At 36.9% G+C, this 24,653-nt stretch overlaps 1 protein-coding gene across 9 annotated transcripts in view; it reads right to left on the minus strand.

Moving 5' to 3' along the window:
* Positions 1-1,870: 1,870 nt before the first annotated feature.
* ATP13A3 (ATPase 13A3) overlaps positions 1,871-24,653 on the minus strand; it is an 81,157-nt gene continuing 58,374 nt past the window's right edge. For 6 of the 9 annotated variants that reach the window (XM_036849823.1, XM_036849824.1, XM_036849825.1 and 3 more), the window contains 5 exons: positions 24,340-24,536; positions 19,124-19,212; positions 13,720-13,800; positions 12,021-12,110; positions 1,871-5,336 (listed from right to left, as the gene is read on the minus strand). In XM_036849823.1, coding sequence (XP_036705718.1) covers positions 5,139-5,336; positions 12,021-12,110; positions 13,720-13,800; positions 19,124-19,212; positions 24,340-24,536 — 655 coding nt within the window. In that variant the 3' untranslated portion in view covers positions 1,871-5,138. Of the gene's footprint in view, positions 5,337-12,020; positions 12,111-13,719; positions 13,801-19,123; positions 19,213-24,339; positions 24,537-24,653 lie in introns of those variants that run through there. The other 3 variants (XM_036849821.1, XR_005019651.1, XR_005019652.1) reach the window with 3 other exon arrangements.

Here is a 24,653-nt window from a genome sequence, read left to right on the forward strand (position 1 = left end):
ACAATACAACCAAGAAACTTTAGTATTCCCCCTTTGGGGGAGAAACCAGGAAAAAGGTGACTTCCTTATATACCTTTCTGTGAGCTTTGAAATTTTATCAAACGTGCTTAATGTCACTATTAAAAATTTTTTAATGCAAATATAAAGTGATTTGGAAGGGAAAATGGCATTGTTTAAGAAAAAAGGTAGGAATATAGGTATTTAAAAATACTGGGAAAAGTCAATGCTTGAATTGCAAAAGAATAAACATTAACCTCTGGAATCTTTGAGTGCAGTGGTACAGCAGAAGTGGTTCTTAAATTATTTTATACTCGTTGGGAAAAAAAGTCCCCCAAATCGACATTGGCAGGTGTTATAGAAAAGGAACTGAAATCTATTCAGCCTTCAGTGTAGCCAAATGCAGTCAAAGCCCATTAAATGCTGAAGGGACTGAAATTATCTTCTAAGCATGCAGTCCTAAAACACAGGGAAAGCCACTAAGCAGTCTGTCTTTCCGCTCAAATCAAGGGAAGCAGCTCCAGAGCCTGGAACAGCTCCCCTGGTGACCAGTGAGTCAGTCACACAGGCAGACCAAGTGAAAGGCCCCTTGCCCATCAAATGCCAGGAGCCAGCATGACAGAGGCCTGGGAAGAGGTACTGTGGGATAATCAGAATACGACTTCGAGTCAAATTCGGGTGAAGCTTCTTTAGCCTATTATTTCCCCAGGAAGATCTCCAGTGAGAATTACCTGCAAGTTTTATTTTGAAGAGAGGACATTATGATGGGCCAAGAAGGGAACACTGGGCACAGAAGTTGCGGACAGTGGTGGAACAGAGTTGATCCAATGAGCAAATTGATGAGGTACTGAGAAGTACATTGAGCACTGCAGTAATGACGGCACCAGTGTTTCAAGTCCTTTGGATTTTGGATCCATGAAACAAGTCAGGAATCTGCTGTCCTAAGTGGCAGCTTCTGTATCAAAGTCACAGAACCCTGGCTTACAGGGTTTGGCCATTCAAAACCAGGTATTTACCGAATGAGATATGCTTTTCTTCCTCCGTGGGAGAGACTCCAAGGCCAGGGCACAGCAGCGATCTCTCTGTACTTGTGGAGTAACCACAACCCCAACTTGGTACAGGGACAATCTCATTCAAACTCCTAGAACTCCCTCTGTCCTTCCCTGCAGTATATACCCAGAGTAAAGCAACTGGCAGTGATGGAGGGGGAAAAGGAAGGACAGACAGGCAGAACTGTACTGCCACCTGCAGGCTGTGGTGCAAGGGACACGATCATTTGCTACACAACCCACAGAGAATGGAAGGAACTTGGGCTCAAACTAGGTCTCACACCAGCCAACCATCCACATGGCCCACAGCAGAGGACACATGGCTCCTGCAGAACCTGTGATACAAGGAAAGCCCTCCTACCCAAGCACAAGGCCCAGCACATCCTGCCCTCTCTGGGATTCCTATGGCCAGTAGCTAGCTCCAAGTTCTCCTGCTCCATGGAGCACTCTTTTTGCATCCACGGATGCCGCTTCCCCTCAAACTTACCATGGCTTACATGGCATTAGCTTTCCGTCTGATCTTCCCAACTATTAATAAATTCTAAGTCCCTAGTCTTCTATTTCACCATTTCCCTCAGACTTCCTGATACTTAACATTTGGCTCTACACTGTATCTGACTGATGGGTTTCTATGGGCCGGTCACAGACATGACGTGGTGTGTGGAAAGTTGCATTATTTTCTTGAAAAATTCAAAGTTAAAAAAAAAAAAGAGAGAAATGGGGGAAGTATTAAGCAGGAAAATAAATCCAGAGAGGGCAGTATTCATGCAACTAAAGAGCAAACAAACGTATATAAAGACACAGAAAAAAAGAAATGTTATATATATCATTCAAATCTTTATTTTGAACAGCTTCAATCAAAAATTTTTCATAAGGCTATTTACAGTGCTGAATGTACAATTCTGAATGTATGCCTTTTTGACATCAGGGTACCATTCTTGAGCAGCAATACAATTTAAAAAATATAAAGATGCAGTATCATTTCTGATATAAAGTTACTTAAAAAAATCCAAAGTCTTAGGGAATTCACAAATCATAACAGGAAGTAATTATTTTATTAATTTAATGTGCACATAATTACCAAATCTTAATACATTAAAAATATGTGTAAATGCCCACAGACTGTACAAAAATTAACATTTTGTTAAAAGTTCCCAACCACCTCCCACCATAAATATACAAAAAGCCTATTTTCAGATATGTCAAAACTGCATGCATGAAATCTTAGAATGTTTTCTAAAGTTGGAATTTTGCTCTTCTCTGGACATTGGATCCATAGCCGTTTGGGGGAACAGAGTACATAAACACTGACATAATTTTCCATGCCTCTGAAACTGTGCAGTAGTTTCATAAACATGGGAAACAAAACAGTAAAAACTGCAACAGTTTTATTTAAATGCAAGTACAATTTGGAAAGCTTTCGAATGTAGGGATTATAAAACTAATATAAAAAGTTTTTATTTTGTTGTTGGCTTAGCCACTTTTATTCAAGCATTATTTGCAGCATTGCTTTACAGCAGTTGGTGCTAGAAGATACAAAACATATAGTTACCACTATTTATATTTGAGGGAGGAAAAAAAACTTTAAACAACCCTGAGGGAGACACACATTAAAAATCTTGTTATTTATTTAAAAAGTTAAAAAGTTACATATTATTTAACAATTACTTTCCTGGACATTTCTGTCCTTTAGGTATGTGCATAAATAAAATTTAAATCAGCAATATTTATTCATCTTAATACGTCAAAATAATATATGTACAGATTTTAAAATTTAGATCTGTATACACTCAAATAATTTAATGTGAAATTCAGAATCAAAATTACTATGTAATGGTGACCTACAGAGAGAGGACTCGTCTATCTATGGCACTAAGTAGGACCCACACCTGGACTCACAGGCATTCTTCAAATCACATTCTGGAAGCCATCCATTACAACCTGAACAACCCACCTTGTCTATGTTCAAATCTAGCCTCCTACAAATGTTTTGTCCACCTACCTAAAAACCTCATTCCTTTGAAAACAATATGGACAGATGTGATATAAAACCCTTATAAAATCTAAATGTTAAAAAAGGGGGGAGGTTGTAAAAATATAGCTCTTTATGATCATGCTCTTAAAGATGTTAAATACAATCTGATAGTTGGATTTTTAAGCTGCTACTTAGCAATTACTTTAATTATATGCTTCAGTATTTAAATCAAAGAATAAAATTTACAATTGTGGGAGATCACTGAAGACTATCACTCGTATGTATTGGAAGTGAACTGAATGTGGAAATTATAAAATGATAAAGAGAGTAAGTAACTATAAAAACAGTGCTAATTCACAGCTCAAGAGGTCTAAGATGCATAGCTTCATAGAATCATTCATGGAACAACGGTTCTTATCATCTAATGTGTATTAATATAGTATCATACTTTTTTGATGGAAAACTTTGATTATATTTTTATAAGAATCATCAGTGGCCACAGCAGTTAACAGTGATCCTGAGTGTAACATACATTTTTCTACAGTTAACCAAAAATCATCAGGTCTCTGCAGCATAAAAAATGAGAACCATTTGGTTTTATGGTTCTGGGTAACATCTGATCAAACTGGTAAATATGTATCAGGAAAATAATGATCAGCTAGAAGTAGAAAGCACAAGCATGCTACCGGTCAAGGAAGAGCACAGGATAAGATCACACAGTCTTAGTAGTTTAGTGTCCACTTTACAGCAGTATCAGTTTTCTTGTTTATCAGAACTTTGGGCTTTGCCAAACTGCTGGATCTTACCTATAAAGGCATTTTTAAATTACCTTAATTTTGTTTAGAATTTAAACATTAACCAGGCAAAACAGAAAGGTGAAAAATATCTTCTACATTTCTTTTGGCTCAATGAATGACTTTTCTTTTTAACTTTATTTCATTTTTTTTTTTTCTCCCAGAATTTTCCACAACCAAATATGCTCATTCGTAAACACCCAATCCAGAACAGGTAAACTCTGACCTCTGGCGCCACCTAATGGCATAAGACAAACTCGCCAGGTTCATACTGCTTTGAAAAAATAGCAGTCATTCAAAACCACTCATTTTTTTAAGCCTCATTATTGACAGGAGAGACATACATCAAACCTTTAAAATTTTAGGAGGTAAAATTCTAACTCAAAAAACTAAAAAACAAAAAACTATTATCCTATGTCTTTAGGTAATTAAAGACGTAGAAGAAAATAAAAAGACATTTAAAATAATATAAAGCCTGAGAGGAAAAAAACAGGTATGAAGAGATATTAAAAAGGTAGATCTACATCTACTACCAAAAGAAATCAGCTTTTTTCCTACTGAAAAGGCTTCAACAACATGTAACTAAAGCAAATTATACTACTGACACCAGACATAGCACAAGATCCATATAATAGCTTTGAGGGACATCTCAAGAAGGCAGTGAAGCACCTTGCTGATTAGAAAAAATAAAACCCAGGCAGTTTGTACAGAAAATATAAAACCATAAATGGAAATTACCTGAGTTGCAACACCATAAAACTCACTCCTAACTCTAGGCTATCAAAGGGAACTGGTGTTATGTATACTAAGTTTTCTTTGGGAGAAATATTGAAATCAAATAAAAACAGGCTTTGTACCTATTTTCATTGGAGGCTAATTAACACCCATTTTATTTATCAACCACAAATTTAGGGCCTGTATATAAATGATGACTTTATCTAATAAGGGGGCTGTGAAAATAAATTTAAAGGCATAAACTAAAGTCTTAGAAGCTTAGTATCTAAATACCTTCCAGATACCAACTTTCTTCTGTACCCTATAAAGAGTATCACTGAGGATAACAATCAAGCAAGTTCTGGAAACATATATAATATTTAGAGTCACTGAATGAAGGTATAGGACTTTGAAGACTGATTATTAATTTAACTGACAGGCCAATCTCTTTTTGTTTGTTTTGTTTAAAAAAAAAAACTCAAATCAGCTACTGTATTGGAAGCGACATAAATTGAAAGGGTGCCATTCTGACGCACAGGATCAGATTAAGTCCTATATTTACATTCTCCTCAATACTGCTACTAGAATACCACTGAGACCGATTCACTGCTATGTTATGGTGATGATCTGACATGATCCATTCTCCTTTACTAAAGCTTTCGCTTCTGTTGTTGTTTGAGGTTTTGGTGGCCATTCCGGGTCAACCAAGAGCTCCTGGGCCAGATACATGTACTTGGCCTTTGGCATCTTCTTCCTACAGTTCAGGGCCCAGGACAAGCAGCATTTTCCCCACCAATCCACTGATTCCTAAGAAAATAAGGAAAAAGAGGAACACCCAGTAGATTAAGAGCTGTTGTTTTTAACAAGTTTGTTAAAGCATAGTTCATCAGCACAGAAAAATAAGAGGAAATGACTTCTGAGCACAACAAATACATGAAGGAAAAAAAAAAACAAATCCACGCTTAAAAAAAAAGTCAGCTTTCCATTATTTAGGAACATTATTTTTTTAAGATTATATTTCTAAAGTATCCATGTAATTTATACTTCATTTTATTTAGTTCTATGTTCCTACTTCCTCCTGTATGCAGATACATTTAAAAAATAACTTGTATATCTGAAGTCTGTGATTCCATAACACAAAACATCTGATGTATTAAGAATAACTTCAAACTATTCAGACAGAGAAAAAATTTTTAATATTTAATATGAAAACCCTCATTCTATCCTAAACTATCTTTTGGTACTACTGCTGCTAGCAACTTAACCACCTGATCAGTTTTGAAAAAACACAGTGTAAAGATACCACTGCTACTGTTAATATCACCTTTCAAAGCATTATGTAAATATTGTTAGGTCAAAATCAGAACTTAGATCATGTTTAATGTCAATCACTTCTTTTAAAACCACATTCTCATTAACATAAAAAACAATTTTATTTTATAATGATGGTTTCCCCTTGGTGCTCCACAACTGGAAAGAGGTACACAGAAAACTATAAAGCAAGTATTAATTCTTAGTATTATTTCATTATAAAAAGCTATGCTGTCACAGAATTCCTTCGGATCAATCCCAATGTTTTTACTGGATGTGATCTTAGATAAATAGTTCTTGAAGAACAAGAAAGCAGAGTCCCTGGTTATTGTACAAAAATGTAAATTCAATATAGGCCCTCAGAATTTGTCTTAATTGAAACCGGAAATAAATGAAATAAAACTAAATGACTATACTGAGACCTGTAGTTATATTCACCTCTGAAGAACAGTCAATTCTTAACTATTTTGGCTGTTTCTTCTACAAAGCAAAATTTAAATCCCAGGTTGTTTTGTTTTGCCATCAACATATAACCTAGGCTACAACCAGGTCTAAGCTCAACTGAAGTAAAGATGACCCTTGAGCAACACCGGGTTTGAACTGTGCAGGTTCACTTACATGTGGATTTTTTTTTAGCAAATACTACAGTATTTGCTACTACATGATCCACAATTGGTTGAATCTGCAGATATGGAGGAACCCTGTATACAGAAGGCCTATAAATTATATAAATCATAGCAGATTCTTGGCTGTGGGGAGGGTCAGCAACCCTAACCCTGGCATTATTCAAGGGTCAGCTGTAATCTCACAAAATTCCGGAAGCATTCTAATGTTAACTCTCAAAATATCTTCATGATCAAGAAAGGCAAATTTGCTATAACACAGATCCTGAAACACAGGTTTCTAAATTGGCCAATGGAGAATAGCAAAAATACTTTAAAATGAAAACTCTTTAAAACTTCTTCATACTTTGACTTAGTAGGTCTCATCGTACTGAGACAACCACCAGGAACCTACTACTCTCTCCTTCTTCAAAACTGGGGGTGGACATGTGGCAGACAGCATGATACACAATACGTGCTTTTAAAGGCCTTCTAGTTTACTCTGTCGACAAAACAGTGTAAGCTGCACCATTACCAAGAATTTTAAGGCAAAAACTGTGGTTTGTCACAAGTAAGCTATATTAAATTAGGGGTGTGGTGGGTTAGTGGGGATACAGATTTGAGGATTATTCATCTAGTAGCCTCTTCATTGTCATAGCTAAAAAGAGAGTTATTACCATCACCTCAAAGGAAGTCCACAAGAAAACATTTAGCATTAGAATATAGAAGAGACTAGCTATAGGATTCTTCAGGTGATCCAAATAACAAATAATTCCTTTCCAGTATAGGCGTATACATGACAAACCTTAATATTTAATCTGAGGCGACAGTTCACTACTTGGACCTATCTTTTCCCCGAGGTGTTTAAATTCTTCAGTCTAATTGCAGGGGAAAAAATATTCACTGTTCCTAAATCAATGTGAAAGCTGTCACTTTTTATTTTACAGCAAGTAGCATTGTTAAAGGATCACAGAAAAGGGTGAATGGTGAATGCTGACTTTTTTTTAAAAAAAGGCAGAAACATATAGGCCTTGTCTGTCCAGATGAGCCAGCTAGGCTGAAAGCAATGCAAAACAGGCTGAGTTAAGGAAAGTCACAGCCAAGTGTATTCAAATGTAAGACATACACACACACACACACACACAAAATAATAAAATCCATCGTTTCCCCACCTGTGGAAAATGAGGCAAGCAATAAAATTAAAATGAAATCCACTGCAAACAGAATCACAATTGAATAGTATTCTTTTCACATTAATGTGCATGCTTTTTTAAAAAAAATCCTCATGTCCCTATTAAAAGCAACGTACACTTGTTATAATTTTAAAAATAAATTCAGTCACAAGGAACACTAGGGATTCCCCCCTCCACTATAATTAGACCCATATTTTGTTCTTGTACCCTCACCTCCCCCAAACAGCATACACAAAAAATACACTATAAGCAAGCATAGGCTTGTTAATTTACAAACACAAGCATACCACAGACATCCTCAAACAATATAATTCACTGGTAGAGAAAATAAACGGTGCTACAGGCATGCTAGAATAGAACTAAATCAAGGGAGAAAAGACAGTGGCAACAGGACAAAGGCAAGCACTGCACAAGGAGAGGGAAGAGCTGAAGCATCACGGGGCTTAGAATGAGCACCAAGGCCTCGCCAAACATCTAGGGCAAGTCTCTGAAGCAGAACACAGGAGCCCCAGCAACTGGATCTTGTGATTTGCTCCTGAAAGGAATGGTTAAATAACCAAGTGTATCCCCCAGAGAAGGCAAAGTGGCCCAGCAGAAAAACCACAAAGAACTTTCAAAAAGATCTACAGCTAAAATTCTCCTGCTTCTTAGACCAGTCCAAGCTGTTCATTCCAGAACCCCAATGCCAGCTAACTCCTAGCAGTGTCTTTTAGGAAATGTTTTCATAGGCAGTATGTAAGATATAAAGCCATGCTTATGGGGAAAATGTTGTAATGGTACTGTGGTTTTCATAAAAGTCTTCTTCCATACCAATCCTGAATATAAGACAAAGACAATCAGAATGAACATTCTATCTAAATAAACTCAAATAATATCCTAAGTGGCATAAAGACTACAGCTGACATCTGGATTTTTCCCCCAAAAGGAAAACATAATCAGGACACATTCTCAGGCATTATCAAAATACATGACAGTATGACTCCCATTCCACATCTACCACTAAGCAGCCTCAGTTTACCAGACACAGGGTAGGCACAAATGCTTCTTCGAAAGAGAATACATAGCACGGATCTTCTCAAACACGGGTAAAGCTGTACAGAAGAACACAGGTGATGGGCCCCTCCACTGAAGACTTCTCATTCAGTAGGTCAAAGGTGGAGCTTAAGGCATTTGTGATGAATATCCTTACTTGAAAATCACTGCATCTCAAGAATCTTTTTTTTTTTTGTCAGAGAATAAGTATTAACATCTGGGGCTGCTAAAGATCACTACAGAAAAAAAAATACTTAGTTACATACAAGTTTTAACTTTGATTATTTACAAATGGTTTATTTAACCTGTTTTCAATTTGATTCAATGGACGTTTACTGAGGCCACTGTGCATTAATAAGAAAAAGAACCACTGTGGGAAATAAATGACTATTACATAAAAATCTTTCCTGTATCTAAATTAGGTTAGCTGTGTATGTATGTTCAGTGGGCCAAATAAACATAATATCTAAAATGTCTACTATTAAATAAAATGACACCTAAAGGTTTATTTCGTTTTTAAAGAACAGATGGAGGCTTTCTGTTATAGGAATATTATGGTCCTGGGCCCAGATAAAACTGAACCTGAATTCCAGTTCTAATACTGTTTCCTCATCTGTGAAGACAGGGATATCTTTAGTCTCTCTACCCTAACCTCTTAGGTGGTTGTAACAACTAGAGAGAATTTATACAAAATGCCTCACAGTGTCTACCATAAAAAGTAGGTTTTGAAAACAGTAGCTGTTCTTTGTCTCCATTTTGTCACTTGATTGTTACATTAGTTTGCATCTCTGTGGCCTCATAGTGTGAGACAGTGTGGCACAGTGGAAAAAAGACTCCTCTTGAAATCAGAAACCTTGGCTTCAACTCCCAGCTCCGCCACTCATAAGCTGCATAACCATGGCAAGTTGACTGAATGCTGTTTCTTTATGTATAAAACGAAGTTAGAAACACCTTAAGATTGGAAGGATTCTGGAGGTGTTACATAGCTGCCTTGCAGATCACCAGATATTTTGGACATGGTTACTAGAGATTTCTAGGTGAGGTTCTCGACTTCACAACTCAACTGCATTAAGACCTGCAGCCTAGTCCAGGGTCTTTAGCTTTGAAACTTCGAACCTTACTCAATGGTCTCTGGGTTTATATGGTAAGGAAGGAATGAAGAAACATGGCGTTCTTCCCCCGACATTAACAGAGAAGGTTGAGAGTTGCGATCTTAGAAGACCTCACGGGACTCTTGGTAGGAAAGAGCACAGAATGGGCTCCTAGGTGTAGCAGGTCGCTCTCATCTTTACTTGCTTTTTCACCTTATGGCAGGGTTCTTCAGCCTCGGCACTGCTGACGGGTTGGCCCAGACAGTCTTTGTCTTGGGCGCTGCTGCAGGATGTTTACTCAGCAGCATCTTCAGGCTCCACCCACCACATGCTAGTAGCAGCCTCACCCCCACCCCCCCGCCAATTGTGACAAACAAAAATGTCTCCAGATACTGCCACGTGTGCCCGGGAGGATGGGGGGACTACCCCTAATTGAGAACTACAGCCTTACAGTAATCTGACTAACTGATGGGCTCTCCAAGGGTCACAAATATGAACAGTGAGAGCAAACTACAAATGGGAAGTGTTGGAAGATGAAAGCATAGCATTCTATGCTAAGAGGTTATAAGAACTCTCTTTTCTAAAGCCAATGATTTAAAAAATGCTTTCTTAAATCATGACCCTAGAAACTGAAGGCCAAACTTCTTGTCTACTCAATGGTGCTCAGAACTGGTAAACACATGGGGCCGGCGGGAGCCTCCCTGCTCAGACCACTCTCTCCCCAGAACACTTCAGAGGTACAACTTCACATGAGAGGCACAAACTCTTAAAAATAATGAGGACACATACTTATTTACACATTTTTAGAAAAAAGATATAGCAAATGATAGCATTTTCTGCCGTTTAATTTTGGTTGAAAAGTGCGGAAGGCTTTCCAATTGAAATGTTTTAAAGGAGTTTTATGATACCCACTTTTGACTTAGGGTACAGCTCCTCTTCAGAACCTGCGTTTCCTGTTTAGATCAATAGTTGGAGATCTCTTTGGAAAAGCTAAAAACTCAATGGAAATGTTTTCCTTGGCCAAGGCCTTGCCAGTACAAATATTTTATATGAGGACTGATGATAGGACCCAAAGTTAACCCTTTGAAGTAATGTAGTGAGGTCACCAAGACACGGAGGAGATTTAGCTCAGGGACTTGAGCCTCTCTCTAATACAGCTCTGGTCATACTTACTAGGGACAACTGTGCCTTACACTGCTTTGAGAAAAAGAAACTAAAGCAGATTCCAGACTTATCACATTATTACAAAACTATCCTTACTCATCATCAAGCATTAGAAAAGGAAATGGTGCTCTATAGAACTTCTTATAAAGTGATCCTGTGATACTACCACACCAGGCATCAAGCCTGATGAATTACCAAAGCAAAGCTCAGGACATAGCTACTCAGGTAAAAGAAAGCTAAAAATAAGTGAGTGACCCACGCCAGGGAATCCTCTTGAATTCGGAAAGCTTCTTTCTGGCTTGGGATGAGTGAAAGGTTTAGAACTCATGTGTATAAAGCATATCGCCCACCTACAAACAGCATTGGGCACAATAATGAGGGAGTGAAACTTTATGCTGTCAAGTTCTCTATACTCAAAAAGCTGCTCAGAGCTGTGATTCAATGGTGCTGATTTAAAAACCAAGAGTAACTTATATTTCCTATCAAGAATTTCAACATCCTAACACCAAAAAATGGGTTTTATTCATCTGCTTCTCTTTTCTTTTCACCACAAAAAAAGTCAAAAGTCCTTAAACCATGGTTTGTATAAAAATGAACACTATCTCTCTGAAAATGTTTCTAAATGATGAGAGACATATGCTGGGGAAAACCAAAAAGCCACCCAAAATTAAGGTACAGTAACTGACAAGAAATCAGAAATAATTCCTCAGAATTTTGACCTTTGGACTCTGATCCATGAAGAAACAATTCCCATTCCATAACTTTATTTACATGAATCTCATTTAGCTTCTAATGGGACTCATAAAAACCAGAAACATAAAATTTAAGCCAGACAGAAATGGAAAAATTTACCACTGAGAACAAGACCTTCACACACAGAGAAGATAAGGATTGGAATGGAAAAGAGACTTATGAAACTTCTGAAGTCCTAAAAAGACTGTAACAAATGTTTGCCATGAATCTTCTAGGACTCCTTACAAAAAAATGAAATGCCAGGCATAGAGGAAAAGGTTGAGCAACACACAACAGAATACCACCCTACACAATGCAGAGTACACAACTGACGTGAAGAATTGAGAGTAAGGGCTGATTTCCAACCTGTGGTGGCTGTGTGGTGGTGAAGCGATATTCTCCTTGTTTGTCTCGATTGAACACAACTTTCCAAAGGACCATGTCAAGGAAGAAGTTCTGAGAGATAGTCCAGCGAGTTAAGAATTAAAAATGACTACGTCATTCTTTATTAATGCATACATTTAAAAAGGCTCACACAATGCTGAGACATTAGTGAAAAACATGATTTGGTTTTCATATAGAGAATTTCAGTTTATATTGCAAAAGGATAAAGAATAACAACAGGACTTTTGTAACAAATATAAATCATAAAATTCTTGATAAATTTTCTACAAAGTATGGCTTTTATATGAATCCTCAGGTCTTTCCCATATTAAAATAATGCTTATAATCTGAAGTATTTTTCTTAACAGTGAATTGAGTTATTTATATCTATATACAACTATATCTATATGCATATGATCAAAAATAATTCTTTTGATAGTAAGCAAGAATAAATTAAGGGAGATTAAGAAAGGATTCCCTAGAAATTGTTTTATAAAAAGATTTTATCTTAAATAACATTTGCGTGAAAAGATGAACTTATACTATAGAAAAAAGGAAAGCTTTTAAAGTACAGTATCTTGGACATGCTTTCTAATGTCCATAAAACAGCAAAAATACATTAAAATGGGCAACCTAAAAAGATCAGTACTGTAATAACCATGCTGTCCACTATGGCCCCAATTTAAATACCAAGTCATCTTTTAGAAAAATATCAAATTAAACATAATTTCCAAGTCTAGAGTCATTATCTCTAAAGTATACATGTTTCCCACAAATTACCTAATTTTAATTCAAAAGCCTACTCTATGAAACCCTTAACTTAAAAATCACAACTGTATCTCCTTCTTCATTTGACATACTGCTACTGTAAGAGTGAATAATAGTAGCTCTGAGAACAGACCAAATTTTATTAATAAGCAGCAAGTGAGAACTTACTATCTCCTTTTAGAGAAGCTGACCTAAAGGAATCCTAGTAGGAGAATAACTATACAGTATAAAATGGATCAAAGAGTACTTAAGACCTCTTCCCTCTAAGGAAAACTTAAAAGTAAATACCAAGGAAGAAGTTCCAGCAATCAATGTTGAGACTGGATAAGTTCATCATGGTCACTATTTTACAATTTCAATCAACTAATTATTAATATTTACTATACTTCATGGAGAGAGCCCCCTCCCTTTCCTCCCTTAAATGGGAGATTTTACTGTATATCACAGGACTTGGGTGGTGCTCTGATTTCATGGCCACTGGTTTACCAGTTTATGGGCCACCTGAGCACCAATCTTCTCTCCTTTCTCTCAGTCACTAATTTTTGATTTATAACTGCTTATTTTCTCCCATCTATGACTGCAGCTAAATCATCTCTCTCTCTCTCTCTTTTTGGCCACGTCACATGGCATGCGGGATCTTAGTTCCCCAACCAGGGATCGAACCCACTCCCTCGGAAGTGAAGGCACGGAGTCCTAACCACTGGACCATCAGGGAATTCCGTCCTATCTCTTAATATGACTATTATTAGCTCATGGAACAGTTGAGAAGAGAAGGCTAAATGAATTTAACTGCAATGAAACTGAAATTCTTTGTGGGCTTCCATAATGTTACCTATCCGTTTCCCCCATTACCATTAAATCACGGAGAATTGCAAAGCAGCAAGGCAGCTACTTAATTATGTAAAGTGCTTACCTCTACCACGACTGAAACAAAGGCATTGATGAGAACAATGATGAGCATAGTTACACGCCACTGATATGGTACACACACTATCTGGAAGACAAAAGTTATGTTAATATAGTATGTAGTTGATATTATAGCATTATATCGTAATTTCCAAATTTATTTAATTCCTATTATATACCAAACACTTTCACATACACTATCTACTCAATCCTCAGCAATGCCACAAGGTAGATACTATACCGCTTTTCAGATGATAAAATGCAAAGTGAAGTAACTCAAGGTTTAAAAGATACATTAAAGTGGTTGAACTTAGAGACAAATCCTATTCAAAATCAAAAGCCCATGCTCTACTAGATCATGAATTTCTAACAAGTCTCTATTTTAAAAATAAAGTCCTATAAACAATGAAGTAGATACTGATCTAATAATGAAGTACTACTCAAAACTCTACACTGTTTAAAGACAATTCATAAAAAGAACTGTGCAGATCAATTTAAGAAGTAAGTTTTCACTTTAAAACCTGTGATTAATTTCTAAGGCCTAAACAAAAAAAGAAGGAAAAAAATCTCATCCATGCATTCATCTCTTTAGTCAGCAAATATTTACTGAGTTCCTAGGTACACACTAGTACCTGTGTCAAGTGCTGAGGAGTGGCATGATATAACATGTTTTAGAAAGACACTTATGGCTCAGCAAGGATTTGAGGGGTGGAGATTGCTATACTGATCCAGGCAAGAGATGATGGTAGCCTGAACTAGAGTGGTGGCAGACATAATGAGGAATAAATATATCTGGTCTCTGTCCCTGGTTCCTGACACAGGGCTCTTTAAACGCAATTTCCTGAGTGGTGGGGGAGATAGGAATATCTTAAACAGAGCTTCTAAATCCCCTGGAATTTCCTGGGTATCAGGAATGTTTTCGTTCTAATAAGGCTACTCTTGATGGGCTTCAGGATGGGGGCTGGTCACCAGAAAGACCAGGGAGAGGGGAGGGGCTAAAGATCGAGTTAATAATTGGTCATGCCGATATGATGAAACCTCCATTTAAAAAAATCCCTAAACTACAGAGTTTGGAGAGCCTCTGGGTTGGTCAACACATCCGTGTGCTGGGAGGGTGAAGCATCCCAATGGCATATGACAGAAGCTCCTGTGCTTGGGACCCTTCCAGACCTTGGCTTATGTACCTCTTCATCTGGCTGTACCTTTATTATATTCTTTATGATAAACCAATAAACGTAAGTGTTTCACTGAGCTCTGTGAGCTGTTACAGCAAATCACCAAAGCTGAAAAGAGGGTTGTGGGAACCCTGACTTATAGGTGGTTGGTCAGAAGAAGTACAGGTGACAATCTGGGACTTGGAGTGCCAAGAGTGGGGGCACCTGGTGCCTGGAGTGGGGGCAATGTTGTGGGACCAAGCCCTTAACTCGTAGGGTCTGTGCTCGCTCCAGGTAGTTAGTGTTAAAACTGAACTGCAAGACACCTAGTTGGTGTCCAGAGAACTGGTTGGTGTGAAACAACCCCACACATCTGGGGTCAGAAGTGTTATGAGTAGGAAACAATAGTTTCCTTTTAGGTGTCAGATGGGACTGGAGTAAAGAGAGAGACAGGGATACAGAATAAGAAACCTGAGAAAATCTAGGACCAGACTGGCCATGAAAAGAGAAGGAAAAGACAAGTATACACACACACTTCTGCCTTGGATAAATGGTAGTATCAAGAAACAGAGTCGAAGCAGGGTTGAGGGAGAACATGATGAGCTTAGTTTTCTAAATGTTGAATGAGAGAACTGATGAGTGAACCACGCATATAATGTTCAGTATGTTAGTGGATATTCAGGTTAAAGCTCAGTTGTGAGACTAGGCTAAGGGTATAAAGTCAGGGGTTTTCAACACATAGATGGCAACTACAGGGGAAGCCACAATTAAGGATGAGGTCACCTGAATGGATACAGTAAGACAAGGGATAAAAACACAAATGTGTGGAACACTAACATTTAAGACACAGGCACAGGGTTTGGAACCACAATGGAGAATGAGGAGTCACAGAAGTAGGAAAAGGTCAGAAGAAAGCAAAGCATCATAAAATTCCAGGGGGAATGTCCCAAGAATGATGGCATGGCTAACTTGTCAAATACTGCTGAGGAGACAAGTAAGACTGAGGGGAAAACACACACACACACACACACACATCAGGGGTACAAATCCACTGGACTTAACAAGAAGGTTGTTAATTGCCTTGGCAAGGGCAATTTCAGTAGACTGGCGGGGTAGTAGCCAGATTAGATTAGTTGATGAGTGTGTGAGAGGTGAGTTGCATGTAGCATTCTTTCAAAAAATAATTTGGCTGTGAAGCATAAGACGCGTGGTGAGAGAGAAATATTATATAAATGTGTTTTATTTTCTTCTTTTGCCTAAGGTGCTTATCTAAATCCCTGAATGAAGCGTGTAGGGAAAGAGATGTTCATACACTGTTGGTAAGACTATAAACTGTCAACCTTTTCAAAGTTCAATAACACAGTATTTATAAAAATTCAAATTCTAGATACCCTTTGGCCAAGCAATTCTACTTCTGCCATTAACCTCTAAATATGCATTCATCCTTCTTAATGAAGTGTGCAAGAATCTGCAAATACAGCACTGTTTATAATAGCAAAACAGTGGAAACAACCTAAATATCCATTAAAGGGATTAGTTAAAACATGGAAAAGTCCATGAAATGGAATGCTCATCCATAAAGTGCATATAAGTTTGATACCCAAACCTGTCAATAACATCAAGAAAAGAAAACTAAGTTTGATCTCACTCATGCAACCACAAGCAAAAATCCTAAACAAAATCATAGTCAACCAAATCCAGCAGATATAAAAAAGAATGCATCATGAACAAGTTGGATTTATTCTAGGAATGCGGTGTTGGTTCAACATTTGAATATCAGTCAGCTGGGCTTCCCTGGTGGCGCAGTGGTTGAGAATCTGCCTGCTGATGCAGGGGACACGGGTTTGAGCCCTGGTCTGGGAAGATCCCACATGCCGCGGAGCAACTAGGCCCGTGAGCCACAATTACTGAGCCTGCGCGTCTGGAGCCTGTGCTCTGCAACAAGAGAGGCCGCGATAGTGAGAGGCCCGCGCACCGCGATGAAGAGTGGCCCCCGCTTGCCGCAGCTAGAGAAAGCCCTCGCACAGAAACGAAGACCCAACACAGCCAAAAATAAATATAAAAATAAATAAATAAATAAAAGGTTACTATAAAAAAATATATATATCAGTCAACTGTAATTCACCACATTCTCCTGGAAGAAACACTACGTGATCATTTCAATAGCTGTAGAAAAAGCATTAGATAAAATTAAATGTCTATTTATGTTAACACCACCATAGAAATAAGCTTCCTCAACCCGATAAAGAGTATATACCAGAAACCTACAGCCCACAATACATCCAGTGATGAAATACTAGGAACACTCCCTGTAGAGTCAGGAACAGGAAAAGTACATCGCTATCACACCAACATTCGTGTGGTTAACAGACATGAAAAACACATAGAAGGCATAAGGACTGAAATGTCAGAAACAAAAAAAGTCACTATTTATAGATAACTGTCTAAAACAAAATCCTAGAGAATCTAAAAATTTTAAGAATAAAGTTTGACAAGGCTGATGGATACAAGATGAATATCCAAAATAACTGCACTGTTTCCACCAGCATAAAAGGACTATAAAATGCAATTTTAAACAGATACTTATCAGCGGAACAAAAACCATAATACTACAGGAATAAATCTAACAAAAACTTGTATAAAAACCTTTAGGGAGAAAGATATTCTGAAGAAATAGAGATATTCTCCCCCTCAATTTTTTGATAAACCCAGTGTAATTCTAATAAAAATTCCAAGAGGGCTTATCCTGGTATAAACTTAAACTTAAAATGTATACGGAGGAGGAAAAGCTCAGGAACAGCCTAAAAGGTCATGATGAACAATGTGAGGTGGGGATAGGGGTCCTATCCAACCATATACCAAAATTACTTACAAAGTCATATCACACTTTACACCCACTAGACAAACATTGGCAAAGATGTGGAACAAAAGATCTCATACACTGATGGAAGTATAAATTGGTATAATCACTTTGGAAAACAACTGGAACCTCAGAAAGCTAAAGAGGACATGCTCAAACTTATACTAGAACACACCAGAAGACCGTCTTCCCTAGTGGTATGCCAAGGTAGGGCAGGTGGTAATAGAAGGAGTATTTTACCACTGACATTGTTTAGAATTCCCACGACAAGGTGATATTTCTAGCAGATGGACGTTTAGTGGGCTTTATTGCTGGTTTTAAATTCTCAACAGCATTGTACCACCCCCTTGCTGCTTGTACTTGGGATGAACTCTTTGATGTTACTCACTCCCTTACACTAAGAGATGTGTATAAGAATGTTTACATCAGGACAATTGATTCAGGAAAAGTCTATAAACAATCCAGTTATTTACCAGTGGAGAACTGAGAAGTGAATTATGGTATATTCCTATAATGGAATACTATATAGAATGAAAATGAAATGCATGCAGCATCATAGTAAGGCTTTTGGGAAAAAGCAAGTCACAGTAAAACAGCAATTACCAGATACCATTTTCATAAAGTTCAAAAGTAAGCAAAACTATCTTTTAAGACTTCATACATATATGGTAAATGTATAATGAAAAGTAAGAAAATGAGGTAGTGGTTCCCTCTGGGTGTCTGGAGAAAGGTGCACAATAGAGCCTTACTGGTGTTGGTAATGCTACCTTTTTTTTAGGTTACATGCTGGACTCCTAGGTATTATTTTACTGCTATTATGATTAACAACTTAAACGTGTATGCATATTCGTTTGTATAAAACAAGTATTTCATCTTTCATAAAGTTTTTAATGAGAATGAGAATAAAGAACTCAATGGACAGCATGTGATGAGGCAGCACATGCAGACTACTCGAGAAGTAGGTTGGTAAGGGACGGGTCAAATAATGGAATCAATGTTCTTTTATTTTTAAAGACCAAGGGACATTTAATTTGTCTGTGGACAAAGGGAAATGGAACTAGAAGCAAAGACTGGAGAAACAGGAAAGAAAAATAACAGGTAGAGTCAATAAAGGCTGCTGTTTTAATTATGCTCCCTTTGGGTTAATATAACTGCATCTTCGAAAATTAGGAAAGAAGAGATCCTGGAAAAAAGAAACAAAGGCAGTTTAGTCTCTTCCCCAGTAACATAAGAGCAGAGGAGGGGGATAGATCTTAAGCCCTAGCAATCATCCAGAAGTCTCATTTGGCTATGTGATACTAATGTGTCATTTTCCACTACTGTCTTATTTACCACTGCTATCCCAGATCCTATTACTACTCAGACAATCAGTAATAATTGATGTGCTTAAGCCTTACCTGAAGAATCTGGTCAATAGAGGCAACTGGATGCAACATGATGAATAATATGAAAACATACAAAATAATCAGAGACACAACAAAAAAATCTGAAACAGAAAGTAAAACAATTAAATTAGGGAGTTCCTTTAAATAAAAAGGCATATAATAACAACTGGTATACTGTTGATCTTAAATTTGGTTTTGAATACTTCTATTCAGGTTGATGAAGTATATAAAATGTGTGCTCTATGATGTTTCCTAGAGTATGATACATCATGAAGGCCCAAAGGATTTATTTATGTAATGTGAAAATAATCAGCATTTATAAAAAATAAGAGACAGACCTTTATGGATATTTATTTGTGTATCTCACAGATAGATAGCTACTTTATAAGACAACCAAGCCAATCTATAATTCACAAACAGGAGACTAGACTACGTACGGCAAAATTAGATTATCATTTAAAACATACATGCAAAGACAATTGTTGATTGTAAAAATGCTGAGAACATTTATTCTCAGTATTGGTTATGTTATAATCCTAAACAGAGGCACTCTAAGTTGAACGTAAGTATATTTCTGTTAAGTGAATCCCACTTTTTCATTAATTTCCTCCATGAAAATATTTCCACAGAAAACGCTAGCTAAAACCCAGAAACTGAGTTGATCTGCTACTTTAAATGTGGGCTAACCCTGTGGCTTGCTGTGGTAGGTAGGGATGGTAAATTCCATCCGTCAGCACTTTGTATCACTTTCCTAACTCAAAAATAAAACTCCCTGCTCAGGACCATTTTGTTAACTGTGTACATACATGCATTCACATGCACGTGTACATACAAGCACACCCTTATGTAACAAGCCATGGGGGTGGAGGGGGCTCAGAAATAGTCTCAATTATATTGACAGACCCCAACTTTTCCCCCCTTTTTTTCTTTGGTCTGGATATTTATTTCTAAGTTCCTATTTGAGGTTGGCTTCAAAACTCAAACTTTACTATGACCACATATAACCAAAACTTTATCATGAAGCCTTCAGATTGAGCAAAGAAGTTTAATATACTATTTACAGACTGTAAATGAAGGAAGGGGTCTCAATATTTTTAAATGTGGGAGTCATTTGTAAATATGAAATTTGTTAATCCGTCAGTTGAAAACTATAGGCCAACAGTTATTATTCTATAGAAACAATACTGTGTTTTTTTAATACATATATGCTTATTGTTTTATATATATATTTATTGTTCTAGCAGCTTAGAGTGAAAGTTATACTAACATTCATGCCAAAAGTGGGGAAACTATTTTACTATGAGCCACTGACCAACAGGATGAAAAATTTGGAACCCACTTAGATAAAAAAGGAATTTTTTTTCTAGATTTTTATCTTTTCCAACATTCTACTCAATTGCAAACAGGATGGGACTTCCCTGGAGGTCCAGTGGTTAAGACCGCGCTTCCACTGCAGGGGGCGTGGGTTTGATCCCTAGTCAGGGCACTAAGATCCCGCATGCTGCGCGGGGCGGCCAAAAAATAAAAATAAAAATTTCACCAAAAAATAAATTTCAAACAGGGGATACAACATTCTATTCAATAAATGCAGCAATGAAAGTAATACATGTTATATAGCCATTCAAATATCTATATAGTCAGTTAAAGAAAAAGTGTTCAGAAAGTGCTAGTTGGAAGTACATGAACACACACACACAAAGACTAAATCAGAAAAAGGACCAAAAAAAAAAAAAAGTCAGAATATAAATCCCAAAGAGAGACAGAGAGACAGAAAAGGTTTTGTTTCAATAAAGTAATAGCCCATATTGAATGTTTTTCAAATCCTATTGCATTTTTATAACGATAAGCAAAAACAGACTTGCAATCTAGTCCTGACATGTTACCAGAAAAAAAATTTTTTTTTCACTCAAGCTCAAAAACTTCTTACATCTACCTCAACAGTATTTCTCAACTCTTCTTCTGTCCTTCTCCTATAACCACCCGCTTTGATCACACCTCTAAAAATCTGCCAAGATTTCCATTTGAAGGAAAAAATAAATAATTGAATCTTTCCTTTGTTTAGCCAGGGGAGAAAAAGAGGCACTATTCAAAGGAATCTGACAGGGGAGGTGGGTGGCTGGCAGATTTAGATAACCACCAAAATGAAAAAATCAATAAGGATTTCAACCAAGAATGGAAAAGTCAGGGATTCATTTTGGAGAGGTATGAGTTTCTAGTAGACTGTGCTCTCAACTCCGGGATTCTCCTGGCATGGTCAGTGATTCCTTAGTGATCGTACTGAAGTGCAAGGAATGCTCTTCACCAGAAGACAGCTATCAAAACAAACGCTGTGTTGGTGGTGACTGGCGGCTGAGGGAGAATGTTCCACAAGTTAAAGAATTAGCTTCTATTTCAGATGCTGCCACAAAGCTATGTGAACATCAACGAGTCATTCAGAGTCAAATTATTTTAACTATAAAATGGGGATACGGTGAGGATCCTGGAGGAAACCGTAGATTTAAGTTATTATTACATACATCCCAGCTATGGCATCACAGAATTGTTCTTCTAATGATACCAGTTCCTTTTGATGGAATATGGCATCAAAACAAGGCACCATAAAGGATTTCCTTCATATTCCCCTTAGTTAAGTGACTCAAAAATAAAAACCTACATAGAGTAAATAAATCTGCAATACTTGTCCATAGCTCTGATATATACCTCTCTTGTTCCTTCCTCAAAAATACTAACCAGGACTGCCTGATCTATAACACAGATTTCAAGTCTTTCGTACTCCTATTCCCTCCTTCCTTACTCAGTTACTTGTCTTTAAAAGGCCACCTTATTCTGCAGGGCCTCTAGGTATCTGCTCCAACCAATTCAGGCATGGCAGATGAACAGGCAAAAGATACACAGGCCTGAACAGGAAGGATACTAGCATGTCAGTAATAATGCCTTCATAAACTGAGAAAGAACCTGGATTTCACAAGCAGTAAGTTATAAGGATCAAGTAAAAAAAAAAAAACTGTAGCAAAAATTGAAGCCAGATCTCAAGAAATCACATCTAGTTAAGAGAGAGTGTTAGAACTAAGTCCATATGATCATGGCCCCTGAAATGATAGCATAGTCAAACAGGAAAATAGAACTGGGCTAAGCTAAAGTTAAAAATGGGTAACCACAGGCTGAAATAAGGTTTTACTTAGATTCAAACTGAACCACTAGAAGACAGCAAAAAACTCTATAATGCCTTAAATGCCTAAGATTGAGATTAATTCTTAAAAATAATCACCTCAAGATAGACTGAATACATTACACTGTTTAGATATTGAGAAGAGCAACTAGCAGGTCCCAGTGAAGACCTGTTAACTGTCTATTGTGCAGGACAAAAGGAAAGGCTAATTAATGTCAGCTCTAGGAAAGCCTTAACCTTTTCCCCACTCTTTTCCATCTATATTTATACTTTACATTGTATATCACTTTATACAGTAATACTTTATTTCTGTCATTTCTTACTTTCTTCTCTACTTTTCCTTCTTTACTACATTCCAAGATCAGGGGACTTCAATGACAGAAAGACAGACAGACAGACAGGATGTGAAAATCAGCAAAGTATGTGTACGCTGACTTTCCTGTTCCTATTGTATTTTCCGGGAGGCATGTTTTAATGACAGCATGCACTTCTGTATGCACTGACAGACATGCACAAGCTGCTTATAGTAAGGACAAAGGTTTTGTGGCTATATTTCTATTAAAATATAATTTTTAACACGTTTAAAAAAAAAAAAAACAGTCCAGCCATCAACAATCGAGTCTATTTAAATCAATTTGAAATTAAATAGGAAATCAAAATATATGAGCCTTTAATTTTTTGGAAGTTTTCCAAAATAATATAAAAGATGTGTTTAAAAAATAGGCAACTAATAGTCTGTCTCTTTTTCTTAACTGGAGAAGTATCGATAGGGTGGATTTACTTAGACCTCTAAATTAACTTTCCTGGTGCAGCTTGTCTTACTTATTATCAACCAGTCTGAACACCAGTTTTCTTCATGTAAAGAAAGTTTTGTTCTTTGATAGATGTTTTAGCTACCCCTGGGCATGCTCAATATTTCCTTAAAATTTAAAAATATTGAACTAAAAATAATTAAGGTTGATATACATGTTTTAAGTTCACCTTATAATAAGGTAACTTAAGTTATGAAGTTCTCTTAAAGGTACAGTGATAAACCTTCTATGCAAGGCTTTTTGTCCCCCATGGTTTTAATATGATTCTCAGTAATACAGCCTCCATTTATTAGATAAGAAATATCAGTTCTTTTTTTAAAAAAAGAAAAAACAGATTTCAATTATTATCAGCACTTATATTTTTAAACAGTCTTACCTGTCCAAAATATAAAGTAATAACACCTTCCCTACAAACCAGAGGGTAGAAGTAAAGACTAAATAAGAAAACATATGTGAATATGCTTTGTTAGCTCTAACATGAGATAGAGATGTGAGGAGTTATCACCCCTGTATCACACCAAAACCTGTGGCCTGACATTCTGCCAACTAGAACACTGGCATTTCTTTACAGCGCAAGAATAACTACTACTCATCCCAAGATACTGCAAAAGTCTACAGTTCTATGTGAAAAAAAATTTTAAGTTATTCCATATATTAATTAGTACAGCCTCAATTTTTTAAAACCAGCAATTTACATATAGTGAATAAGTTTTTTCCCCCAAAACCCTAATTGTGATCAAACAAAATGCTATCTCCTATTGCCACAGGCAGACAAGCTTACATAGGCACAAGCCTCCATCCTACTGGCCCCTTTTGAGGTGGATGCAAAGGTGACAGAAATGAAGAATTCCAGGTGAATACTGGCTGGAACAGTGTCAAAAATGAGAAAAGACAGCTGGTGCTATGCAGACCACCCAGAAGGAAAGTATAATACCCACTGTTCCAACTGAGGAACCTCTGTTCCTGCTTCTAATTCTAACTCTCTTTGCAATGGGCTGTAAAAATAAAAGTTGGAGCCAGAAGTAATAGGATGTGAAAACCAGGAATGTTTAGAACTGCTGGCTTTAATTTTAAACTTAGGGTGGCAGCTACCATGAGAATAAAACAAGACAGTAAACATCTAAATCACTAGGTTCATTCTATTTGTGAAGATCTATTTTACTTTGAAAGGACAGTTTTAACTCTACTCTTGCATTACTTTTAAAGAAGGGAAGCAGGATGGGAATCACAATAAATGCCAAACTTACAATTCTTGTAGCAAGGTTGCCTGAAGGGTTTTCCTTTTGAAAAGGCAATTGCCACTATGAGGTACTGAAAACTGGAGATAAAAAACACTGTGGTATTTTCATAATTTTCTATATTATGTCTATCAGGATTGGTTTCATTGTACAAATGTGAAGAATTCCCATATAGGCTTCCTGTTGTATTAAAAGCTTCCTGTGTACTAAAACACACACAAAAGATTTTATATTAGTAAACACAATATGTTTCCCAAAGGAAACCAGTTTTTCTTTCTAGTCACATTCCAATCAATTAAAAAATTAGAAGTAAGAAACTTCAT

Source organism: Balaenoptera musculus, chromosome 4 (genome assembly GCF_009873245.2).
Source record: "Balaenoptera musculus isolate JJ_BM4_2016_0621 chromosome 4, mBalMus1.pri.v3, whole genome shotgun sequence".
In the NCBI taxonomy this organism is placed as follows: domain Eukaryota; kingdom Metazoa; phylum Chordata; class Mammalia; order Artiodactyla; family Balaenopteridae; genus Balaenoptera; species Balaenoptera musculus.